Below are 13,072 nucleotides of genomic sequence, written 5' to 3'. Positions count from 1 at the left end.
GCACATGTATCCCTGAACTTAAAAGTTAAAAAAGAGACTCTAAAGCCTTTAAAATTAATTGTAAAATATAATATTGAAATAAGTTTTTATGTCATGAAAGAAGAAATATGCCATCAATTACTGTATGCATATAATATCATTATTTTCATATATTATAAGGCCTGTGTGTTTCTATACAAAAAAAATTTAACAGTGACTACATCTGGATGGCGATATCATAGATCAATATTTTCTATTCGCTTGAGTATATTCTAAACTTTCAGGAATCAGCATTAAGTATTTATGCCTTTCAAAACATGCCTTAAAATAACTTTATGTCATAGTTTCTATAATGAATCCCATCAGATTTTCTGAGGGTTGTAAGGAAGAAAACAAGATTCATTAATAGCAGTTGAAGCAGAGTTTGTAGGGCAGATCCTGACTGGAATAATCTTATGTGAGAATGCAAGGAGAGAAATTGAAGACAGAAATGACTTTCAAAGAATTTTCCACAAAGAATATCAGGAAATGCAACTGCACTGTAGCTGTTGGGGAAAGAATGAATGTACACACACACACACACACACACACCCCCATTAAACATGAAAAACAGGGAAGTGAAAAGTAAAAAGTAAAAGAATAAGCCCAAAGAAAAAAGGAAGAAATTGTGACTCCATCTCAAAAAAAAAAAAAAAAAAAAAAAAAAAAAAAAGTACATATTAACACATTAAAAGTTTGAAAATTCTAAAATTATTGAATCTAAAAATCCTTTCTTTTTAAATACATTATTAAAAATTTTTAAATCTAATTTAAAAAGCGAAAATACATATACAATTAGAAACAACATAACAGCAAAACTGGAAGCAAGCATTCCATGTCATGCTATGGTAATATATTTGGAAATCTTCATCCATTTAGATTATTTCCTGGGCCATTAAAAATTCAACATTAACCTCAAGAAGAAATACATAGCCTGATAGAACAATTATGTTATTAAATAAAACAGTGGCCCATGAAAAAGAAAATAATAATTCAAACAATGGAAAAAAATCACCAAGGTGTTCTATCAAATCTTCAAGAGAAAGTTATTTAAATATGTATTAATTATTTAGGTAATAAGAATGGAAGAAAGGTTTCAAAATTCATTTTATAAAGCTGGCATAATCCTGATAAGAGCATCTATCAAATATAGCACAAATTAAGAACACCGGAATACAGACTCACTTATGAATATGGATGCAAAATCTTAAATAAAATCCTTGCAAATCAAACTCAGCAGTAAATTAAAAGAACAATAAACCATAACCAAGCAGAGTTCATCTAATGAATTTAAAAATGGTTAAATATTAATATAATACATCATCTCAATAGGTCAAATGAGAAACTAAAATCATCTTCACAGCATTTTCTATAAATGAACATCTATTCCTATGTACTGCTTTTATAATCAGAGTATATTTTTAAAATCTTTAGCATGGCCATTAGTATATATTTGAAATCAGCATTTAGATAACATTAAGCACTTCTTTAAAATAAAAGATAGTAAAAGTCAATTTCACAGACATCATTTAATATTTTATATATGTGCCACACAAAATACACACATAAAAAGTGTTGACATCCTATTATTTAAAAAATTAGCAATGTGGATTTTTCTTTATTTTATTTTTTATTTTTTATTTTCATTATACTTTAAGTTCTAGGGTACATGTGCACAACGTGCAGGTTTGTTACATATGTATATATGTGCCATGTTGCTATGCTGTACCCATTAACTCGTCATTTACATTAGGTATATCTCCTAATGCTATCCCTCCCCCCTCCCCCTTCCCCCACCCCACAACAGGCCCTGGTGTGTGATGTTCCCCTTCCTAGTCCAAGTGTTCTCATTGTTCAATTCCCACCTATGAGTGAGAACATGCAGTGTTTGGTTTTCTGTTCTTGCGATAGTTTGCTGAGAATGATGGATTCCAGCTGTATCCATGTCCCTACAAAGGACACAAACGCATCCTTTTTTATGGCTGCATAGTATTCCATGGTGTATATGTACCACATTTTCTTAATCCAGTCTGTCACTGATGGACATTTGGGTTGGCTCCAAGTCTTTGCTATTGTGAATAGTGCCGCGATAAACATATGTGTGCATATCCTTATAGCAGCATGATTTATAATCCTTTGTGGAAGACAGTGTAGCAATTCCTCAAGGATCTAGAACTAGAAATACTTTTTTTTTTTTAACCTCCTGAGTAGCTGGGAATACAGGTGTGCACCACCATGCCAGGCTAATTTTTATATATTGTAGTAGGGATGGGGTTTCACGATATTGGCCAGGCCAGTCTCAAACTCCTGACCTGGTGATCCGCCTGCCTCAGCCTCCTAAAGTGCTAGGATTACAGGCATGAGCCACCATGCCTGGCCAGCAATGTGTAGTTTTCTGAATTTTATCCTATTTTATCTACAAAACACATATATGAATATTATGTAATGAAACACAACTGTTTTCGTAGTCCAAAAATTGGGGTTGTAGGTTGACTCTGCCACTTAATAGCTTTGTGTCTGTTAGAAAATCACTCAATCACTCAGCCTCTCTAGGCTGCCTTCCTATTTGATAAATTGTTATTATTAGAAATAACTATCGTTTCATCTATTTTTGAGAAGGAATTTGCTTAATTTGAAAATTCTCAAGGCAAATGTATGAATCAAAAGGCATAGTTGAATGGGTATTTTGTAGTGTTTAGGTCCATACAATATAATATATAGGCTAATATATAAAGTTAATGTAAATTAGCTTTCTATGAACAAAAACAATATTCAAAAATTATGAAAATACCAACTAATATACAGAAGGAATCCACTTATATGCAACATTTATATGTAAACTAAGTTACTAAAAAATAATTTTGTGTGTCTGTGTGATTGTCAATAAAATATAAAATTCATAAATATTTCTAAATCCCTAAGTGTCACTTTTTATTATCAATTGATAAAATCAGAAATAAAAGCCTTTTTATATTACAAGAAACTAAAAGTTGCAGATCATGAAATTATTTTCTTAAAAAACAATTCTGAACCTTGGGAGTAGACTGTAAAGTAAACATGGGAAAGGGATTTATAGAAAATTCTTTCTTTTACATTCAAAAAGGATTTTATCTCAACATTACTTTAATGCACTTAGCCAATTTCAAGATGTTTTCTGGCTAACAAAAGCCATTGTTTTTAGAAATAAAAAGGAAATAAAGTGTTTTCAAAGATCCAATGACACAAATTAGAGAAAAGTGTATGTTAATGAGGTAGACTCTAAATTGAAAGCATAAAATGTCTTGAAATTTAAAAAAAAAATCATTTTAAGTGTATGTGCAATTAAGCAGCAGAAATCTTTTATTTTTCTCTTGAACTGGGAAGTTTCAATTGCATACCAAAAAATAATGCATGGCAATAATGCACATCATTGCTTTTAATTGAGTGCTTAACATGCACTCTTTGAAAATCTAACTTAAAGGTTTTATAATGAGCAAAATGCAGAAAAAATTAATATATCTAAACTTCATTTTTCTCATCTCTTCTAGAATGCATGATAGTCCCCAAATGATTTCTATAATTAAAAAATATCACTAACCTTATAAATATATACCCAGTTTCTCAGCAAAAATAACATTTTGTGGCCAGGGGTGGTGGCTCATGCCCGTAATCCCAGCACTGTGGGAGGTCGAGGTGGGTGGATCACCTGAGGTCAGGGGTTCAAGACCAGTCTGGCCAACAGGGTGAAACCCTGTCTCCACCAAAAATACAAAAAATTAGTTGGGTATGGTGGCTGACACCTATTTCCAGCTACTCAGGAGGCTGCGGCAGGAGAATCACTTACATCAGGCAGCGGAGGTTGAAGTGAGCCCAGATCATGCCCCTGCATTCCAGCCTGGGCAACAGAGACAGACTCTGTCTTTGAATGAATGAATGAATGAATGAATGAATGAATGAATAAATAAATAACATTGTGTTATAACATCAAATTGAGGAGGGCCAGCGTTGTCATTTTAGAGATGATCAAAGAAATAAAAAACTGATTGTAGGTTTACTGGATAAATATTCCCTTTTTGAAAATTTTATTCATGTTGATATTTTTATAGATGTAGACAAATTTCAGCATGATTATTAAACTGAGGTAACAACTATTTGTCAATAGTATGTAATGTTTTTAAAACTTTTATTGATTATGCTGTACTTCCTTGGTGCTTTTATAGTAATCCCTGGGAAAGCTACAGGCATTGTTTTAAATTATCGAAGATTCTGTGAATGGCTACTCTCTACACTCCAGGTCACCAAGTTCTTTATAGGCTCACAAGGTGTAGGATTTCCCCCCACCCTCCTATTTACCTTTACTTCCCTCCCTCCCTCCTCCCTTCCCCTCCCCGCTTCCTTCGTTTTCTTCCCTCTCCCTCCTTCCCTTTCTTCCTTCCATTTATTCCTTGATTCCCTCACTTATTCAACAAACATTTATTGTCTAATATGGGAAAGGCATTAGACAAATTACACAGAGACAAAGAAAGAGCCACAATGCATCTCCTGCCCTTAAAAACCTTACAGTCTAAGAAGTAGACAACTAATCATTAATTTCAACTGAGTGTTATAAGTGCCAGCATAGGGGTAAACGCAGAATGTAGTTAGAGTTCAAAGCAGAAGGAAAAAAGTTAAGAGATGGTTTCACCAAGGATTTTCTTCCTTCCAAGTTGAGATTTAAAACAAGAGAATTCAGCTACACAATGATAGGATTGAGAGAATGAACAGAGTCAAACAGACATTATATTTTGAGGGAAGAGTATTTATAAAGAGCTGGAAGAATGAAAATATGTGGCACATTCTGTTGTCCTGAGGTTGTTTCAGGTGGTTAGAGTATAGAGTCAGAGGGAAAGTGGGAGCAAGAAAGAGGCTGGAGAGAGAAACAAGGGCAAATGTAGAGAAACTTGTACTACTATCTATTTAAGATCAGGTTCTTCCTTCTCATTGATGCCATTTCCTCCTCCTCTAGTATTTCAGCCCAGTGTTTTTGCTTTAGTGGGTTGGTTCTTTTGTTTGTTTTTGTTTTTGTTTTTGTTTAGTGTTTTCACCCTTGTCTATTTCTGGATCCTTCTCTCTTGTCTATGTAGCAGTATAAGTCATTCTCATATGAATTCAGGTTAATATTCTCCACACTGCATGAATGAGAACAAAATTAAGACATTATAAATGAAAATAAAACTTAAAAAATTTTTGAGAATCTCAAATCTTGAATCTTATTTGCAAGAGGTAGAGTTTAAAAATAATAATAAAAATGGCTGGGCAGGATGGCTCATGCGTGTAATCCCAGCACTTTGGAAGGCCGAGGTGGGTAGATCACCTGAGGTCAGGAGTTTGAGACCAGCCTGGCCAACATGGTGAAACCCCATCTCTACTAAAAATACAAAAATTAGCCAGGCATGATGGCACACACCTGTAATCCCAGCTACTGGGGAGGCTGAGGTTGGAGAATCACTTGAACCCGTGAGACAGAGGTTGCAGCAAGCTGAGATCGTATCACCGCACTCCAGTCCTGGTGACAGTATGAGACTACTATCCCAAGAAATAAAAAAAACTAACAACAACAAAACTGTTTTTAAAAAAGATAAAAGGAATTTTAATTAGGAAAGTCTAACACACAGATAGAGTTGTGTGCAAAATATTAACCTGGGAATAAATATAAACAAACATTTATTGTGTAAATTAATAAATTATCTTGATAAGAAAATTAATAAAATGATGGACAATTGAATATATGTCAGGAGAGGATCACAAAATCCCTAAACTGTTCAGAAAGAAGTTAAAGATATTGAGTATGCTTAACATCTGTCAAGTGAAATATGCATTCCACAAACTTTATTAATAATTCATAACTTCAAACCTTGCAAATAAAAGCATAATAAAAAAGCTCAACTCTAATCATTCTAAACTTATGGCTTCAAAATTCATAAAGCAAAAATTAGGAAAAATGAGAAAAGTAACCTATCTCCCTGAGATATTTTAATTCATCTCTCACAGTAATTGATAGAAGTGTCAGAAAATAAACCAGAAATATAAAAGATTTAAATAACACAACTAACACAGATGGCTAAATCAATCTACTTAGAATTGTATCCCCAAATCAGAGAAAACATTTTTGTCAAATGAAATATTTATGCAAATTACCCATATATTAGAACATGAATTAAACCATAATAAATTTTAAATTATTTCTATCATATAGACCAATTTTATAAACATATCAGGATCACATTACAAATCAATTTTAAAAAATAACTTTAACATTAGATGAAGATGGAAGGGTTAATTTGTCTCATCACTGTCTGATTTTGCAAAGACACAGTTTTCCTTTTGGAAAGTTCCAAGAACACTGATTAAGGTTCAGTTTGGGAAAACAACTCAAATAAACAGAGATAGGTCATGGGTATGTTTAGAAGTCCCTATCATAAAGACTAGAGTTCTTACTCAATTATTCCATAAGTGGATACAGTTTTAATCATAATTCCAACAAAAATTTTTAAAGAAATGACCCGGATAATCCTGAAACCTATATGGAAGAGCAAGAATCAAGAAAAGCCTAGAACTCAAAAGAAAATATAAGATCAGAGGATTCACTATCACAGATAATTAACACCCATTATGGAATTTTAGTGATGCTGACATGGAGTGTTCAGGTGAAGATGGTCAAATAGATCAAAGTAAAAAGTGAATGGTAAAAGATCCACACAAACAGAAAAACCTAATGTGGGAGAGAGATAGCACTGATTACAGATATATAAACAAAACCCATCAGAAGATTGCATTGTAACAATTTGTTTTATATATTATACAAAAAATAACTGGAACCTCACTTCACATTACACCCATACATTAATTTCATATTAATTATGCATCACATCTGGCAAGTGAAATATGCATTCCAAAAATTGTAGAAATAGCTTTTTAATTCCAAATTTGTAAATAGAAGGCAGAGTGAGAAAAATAAGCCTCAATTTTAAACATTCTAAACATAGTTTCATCTAAAACTATCACATAAACATTAACAGCAGAATTCAGAAACATTGAGAATGAAATGACAGAAAATATTTTTATAATCTCACGAGTGGGACAATTTCTTAAACAAGTTCACAAAAGGAAAAAGCACAAAGGAATGTATTTATACCTGATACTACATTAAACTGAGATGTCTTTTCATCAGAAGTTACCATAAAGAAATGAAAAAAGTTTGGGTAAATATATTTTTAACATTTGTAACTAGAAAATATTTAGTAGCCACAATATATAAATTCTTACAAATCAGTGAGATGACACTCAGTATATAGTAGGAAAATCATGAGCAGGTTTTCACAGAAAAGGAAATACAAATCACCCCGCAAAAATCATTAAAAATGTTCAGTTCCATTAATAACTAATAACAAACCATAATGAGGTACAATTAAAAAGCCTTATTGTAGAGAAGAATGTCTTTAACTCCAGGTTGGAATGCAAATTGGCATAATAATTTATATATTATTTCCTTTTACTATACTATTATAATTTTATCTATTATGTTCTTATACAACAGTGAATGAGATATGGCAGGAAAAGAAAGCTTCATCTTCAGAAAGATGAGTCATAATGAAAGGTCAGATGCTTCCAAGCAGGAGCACACCACTGCTGGTTTTAGAGAAGAAGGGAACAAATAGCTAGGGAATGCAGGCAGCCTCTGAAAACTGAGTGTGATCTCAGGCTGACAGCTGCCAAGGAAACAAAGGCTTCAGTTCTCAAATCATAAGAATTAAATCATGTCAAAACTGAACACCCCAGTTAGAATGGGTAGTATCAAAAAGACAAAAAATAACGAATGCTGTTGAAGATGCAGAGAAAAGGTACTCTTAAACGTTGTTGGTGGGACTATAAATGAATACAGCCACTGTGGAGTGGAGATCACAGCAGTATGGAGATTCTTCAAAAAAAAAAAAAAAAAACCCACTAAAAAAAGAATTACATATGATCCAACAATCCCACTGCTGGTTATATATCCAAAGAAAAAGGAATCCGTATGTCCAAGAGATATCTACACCTTTGCATTTATTGCAGCACTATTCACAAAACCTAAGATATGAAATCAACCTGCTTCCATCAACGGATGAGTAGATAAGAAAATGTGATACACAATGGAATACTATTTGGCAATAAAAAGGAACGAATTCCTGTTATTTGCAGCAACATGGATGGAACAGGAGGGCATTATGTCAAGTGAAATAAGCCTAGCACAGAAAAATGAATACCATATGTTCTCCTTCATACATGGAAGCTAAACAGGTTGATCTCACAGAAGCAGAGAGTAGAGTAGTGATAACTAGATACTAGGAAGTGTAGGGGGTAGGGGGCATAGACAGAGGTTGGATAAGAGATAAAAAATTATAGCTTAATAAGACAAGTAAGTTTTAGTGTTCTTTAGCACTGTAGAGTGACTCTAGTTAATAATAATTCATTCTATATTTTCAATGAGGATTTTCAAAATCCTGGAAGAGGGCAATTTTGAATGTTACCAACACAAAGAAATGCTGAATGTTACCCTAATTTGATCATTACGGATTGTATACAGGTATCAAAATATCACATTAGACCCCTTATAAAAATATACAATTATTATGTGTCAATTAAAACAAAAACTGAATAAGTTTTTGTTTGAAGTTTTTCTTCAGTTTTTATTTTAATTGACACATAATAATTGGACATCTTTATAGGGGTCTATTCTGATATTTTGATACCTGTATACTAAAAATAGTGTTATCCTGGAGTGTCCAGATAGAAATGCCAGGCTACTGATACCCTGATTTTAGTCTTGCCAGTCCTAGGGCAGAGCAACCACTTGAGCCATGCTGTGCCCAGACTTCTGACTTAGGAAAAGGTTGAGATAATAAATGAGTGCTGTTTCAAGATGCTAAATTTGTGGTAATTTGTTAGGCAGCAATAGAAAACTAATATAGGCAAATTGGCTAAATATTTAAAAAATTGGCCAATTGCTATTTATTGACAAAAAGTTTGCTATTTATAACTCAAAACAAAAATCAGTATTTTTTATTTTTAAATATGAAAAACTCACCGTTTTTGAAAGAGAATGTAATTCATTTTTTGATGACTTTGTTTCCCTTATTGCTTCAGTCACTTCCTCTTCCTTCTCCTCAATATTAGTATTAACATTTATCACTGATGAAGAGTAATGATCATATAGACTGGTAAGTTGATACATCTCTCTCCTAGGTAGAAAAAAATATATTTTAAATTATACTTAGGCCAGGCTTGGTGGCTCATGCCTATAATCCCAACACTTTGGGAGGCCAAGGTAGCAGATTACTTGAGTCCAGGAGTTCAAGACCAGCTTGGGCAACATGGAGAGACAATGTCTTTACAAAAAAAAAAAGGAAAATTAGCCAAGCATGGTGGCACATGCCTGTAGCCCCATCTACTGAGGAGGCAGAGGTGGGAGGATTGATTGAGCCCAGGAATTTGAGGGTGTAGTGAGCTGTGATTGATTCACTGTACTCCAGCCTGGGTGACAGAGTGAGATCCTATCTCAAAATAAATAAATAAATAAATAAATAAATAAATAAATAATACTTAAATTAGCTTTAACAGTATGAATCAATGGAAATCCATCCCAAAGTAACTTGACAATTTCTAAAAAATACTACTTAGATGTTAAGTAAATAGTGAGGGAAAAAAGTCATCAATAGTATTGTTTCCAAGGGAAAACATAATTGAGAGAAAAATCAATTATAAATTCTTTCAAATAAACTGTCTTTGAATCTGATTTCAGGTAAGAGATTTACACACTTTTAATTCAGAAGCTGGGTAATACAGGGATGGAAAGGTAAGAAAAAAAGAAGAGGAGGCAGAATTGAAAAGACCAAGCAGTTATAGCTTTCACAGCCTTAGAGGTAAAATAAAGGAAATTGTAGCTTAGGAAAACACAGGACTTTTTAAAAAGAAGTAATAGTCAAAGAGTTATTTGTTCCTATATGACCCTCCCAAGAGGACCAGTGCTAGTCTGTGAACCACACAGTCCTTTATCTAATCTAGCAAGTAGAAACCATCTTCCAAATATAAAATTACTTTAGATACTGTTATGGTTGTTTAATGTAGAAAAAAAAAACAGTGAGAAAATGATAAAATTACCATTTTCATAAAATACCAGCAAATAATATAGATAATTACAACTTTTTAAACACACCTTAAACAAAATAGTAGACTAGGAGATTTATTTGAAACCCATATAAAAGTAAAACTTTATATTTAATAAACTCATACAAGTCAATATGTAATAGAAAAATTATTCAATAGAAAAAGGCACAGAGAATATGAACAATCTCCAATAAATATATGGTGTGCTTATTGAATTGGCCCAGATTCTTATGCACCAACCCTGATTCCAGCAGCATGGTCAAAGGAAACTGAAATCTACAATCTCACTATAGAAATGAAAATTAAAGGAACAAACAAATAGGCAAGAACAAGATTCTTTACATTTCCATGTCTGCAGAGTATAGACTTAACCTGTCAGAATCCTAGAAGCCAGTTAGGCAATGAGAGTTAGGTAACGTCAACATTCAAAATGTATTAATTTCTTTTGAAATTAATTTTTCTTCTTTCAGTGTTATCTGTTGCCTCCAGTCCAGAGAATACACTATGGATTTTTGCCTGAGTGATGGACAATTGCCTACTGCCATGCAATTTAAGAGTTATTATTTTAGTGGTTCACTTATTCCAATTCCTTGATGAAGTTGATGCCACTAATTCCTCAGACTTTTGGGGATTTTCTAGGAAAGCAGTTTATACTATGCTTGTCTCACTGTTATTTTAAATTTCATCATTGTTATATCAGCTAAATCCAAATAAATTTAGAAGAATAAAAGGGAAGAATCACTCTTACCAGTTGTTAAGAATTACTATGCAAACTCTGAAATCAAGAAAGTGTGATATTGGCAGAGGGATAGCCAAATAGATAAATGGAATGGTCATAGACAACTCAGAAATAGAGCTACACAAACATGCCTGATTTTTGACAAAGTTACAAAATCAATTTAATGAAACTAATTTAACATATGGTGATGGAATAATTACATATTCATTGGCAAAAAAAGTGAAGCTCAAGCTAAATCTCACATTTTACACACAATCTAACTAAAAATGGCTTATATATCTAAATATAAATTGTAAACCTATAATATTTTTAGAAAACAAACTTCTTTGTTACACGATTAGGGCAAGATTTCTTGTGTGTGACACCAAGTACATGATGAATAAAAGAAGAAAGTGATAAGTAGAATTTTAGAAAAATTAAGAACTTCTGCATTATAAAACACCCTCAAAGACAAAAAGACAAGACTTTACTAAAACATAGAATATATTTGCATATAACATATCCGATTAAAAGTCTTGCATTTTCAAAATTAAAGAATTCTGTACACACAACCATAAGAAAACAAACATTACAATGGGGAAATGGCAAAATATTTGAACAGACACTGTATGAAAAAGAGACTTCAATAACAACTGAGCACACGAAAAGATGTACATCACAGTTTGCCACTAGGGAAATGCAAATTAAAATCATAATGATATATCACTACAAACTTACTAGTCTAGGTTGAATTTTTTTAAAAAAAAAATTAGTGTTCTCTTGTAGAGAAACTGGATCTCTCATACATTGCTGGCATTCAGATAAAGTGGTACAGCCATTCTGGAAGACCAGTTTGGCAGTTTTTTAGAAAATTAAATTTACACTTAACATACATCCCCAAAATCACACTTTTTGATATTTATCCAAGAGAAATGAAAAACTTATGTTCACACAAAAACTTCTACATTGATATCCAGGGCAACTTTATTCAAAGTAGCAAATAACTGGGAGCAAACTAAATGTCCCTCAAAGGGCAGATGGTTTCAAGCTGTGGTACATCCATACAATGGAATTTCATTCAGTAATAAAAAAGGAATGAACTCTTAGTACCTTCAACAACCCAGACTGATCTCAAATGCGTTATGCCTAATAAAAAAAGCCCAAATCAAAAGTTAAATATTATAGGGTTTCATTTATATAGCACTCTTAAAATGGCAAGACTAGAGATAGAGAAAATAATAGTGGTTGTCAGGAGACAGAGAAAGGACAGTTGGTATGAATAAAAACGGCAGCATAGGAAATGAAACTAGTCTGTATTCTGATTGTAGTGGTAGTTACTGAATCTATACGAGATAAAATGGCAAATAACAATAAACACACACATACATACATACATGAAAATATGTAAAAAATCATGAAATGATTAGGCTTATCTCAATTTCCTGGTTTTAACACTGACAACAAGTGCAGTATATACAATACAAGATACTCCCATTGGAAGAAGCTGGAAGAAGGGTACACAAGACTCTGTGTCTAAACTCCTAAGAGTCTACAATTATTTATGAATAAAGATTTAAAAAGCAAAATATTAGATGAAACAGACCTGCATACTTATCGAGACTGAGATAGGACACATAAAAAATCCCACATACTCAAATATGGGAGAGTGAACTCTAGTGGTTCACTTGAAAACCTACAAGGTATCAGTCTAATAAAGAATCATATTTCAGGCTGGGCATGGTGGCTCATGCCTATAATCCTAGCACTTTGAAAGGCCAAGGCAGGTGGATCACCAGAGGTCAGGAGTTTGAGACCAGCCTGGCTCATGGTGAAATTCTGTCTCTGCTAAAAATACAAAACAGCCAAGAGTGGCTCCATGCACCTGTAATCCCAGCTACTCAGGAGGCTGAAACAGGAGAATCACTTGAACCCAGGAGGCAGAGGTTGTAGTGAACCAAGATTGTGCCACTGCACTGCAGCCTGGGTGACAGAGCAAGACTCCATCTCAAAATATAAATAAATGAATAAACAAATAAATTATACAAATACATTGAAATTAAATGACATGTTCCTGAAAGACCAGTGAATGAAGACAAAAATTAAAAATACAATTAAAGAATTAGTTGAAATAAATGAAAATAGAAACTCAATATACCAATTCTATGGGACACATAA

The 13,072-nt window shown here is 32.9% G+C and overlaps 1 protein-coding gene across 7 annotated transcripts in view; it reads right to left on the bottom strand.

Annotated features, from left to right (window-relative positions):
* CCDC178 (coiled-coil domain containing 178) overlaps positions 1–13,072 on the bottom strand; it is a 515,084-nt gene that overhangs the window by 366,209 nt on the left and 135,803 nt on the right. For all 7 annotated transcript variants that reach the window (XM_050768096.1, XM_050768095.1, XM_050768092.1 and 4 more), the window contains one exon: positions 9,101–9,254. In XM_050768096.1, coding sequence (XP_050624053.1) covers positions 9,101–9,254 — 154 coding nt within the window. The remainder of the gene's footprint in view (positions 1–9,100; positions 9,255–13,072) is intronic.

This window comes from Macaca thibetana, chromosome 18, assembly GCF_024542745.1.
Source record: "Macaca thibetana thibetana isolate TM-01 chromosome 18, ASM2454274v1, whole genome shotgun sequence".
NCBI classification, from domain to species: Eukaryota; Metazoa; Chordata; class Mammalia; order Primates; family Cercopithecidae; genus Macaca; species Macaca thibetana.
Note: the sequence above shows the minus strand (reverse complement) of the source record. Positions and strands in the feature narration are given on the sequence as shown.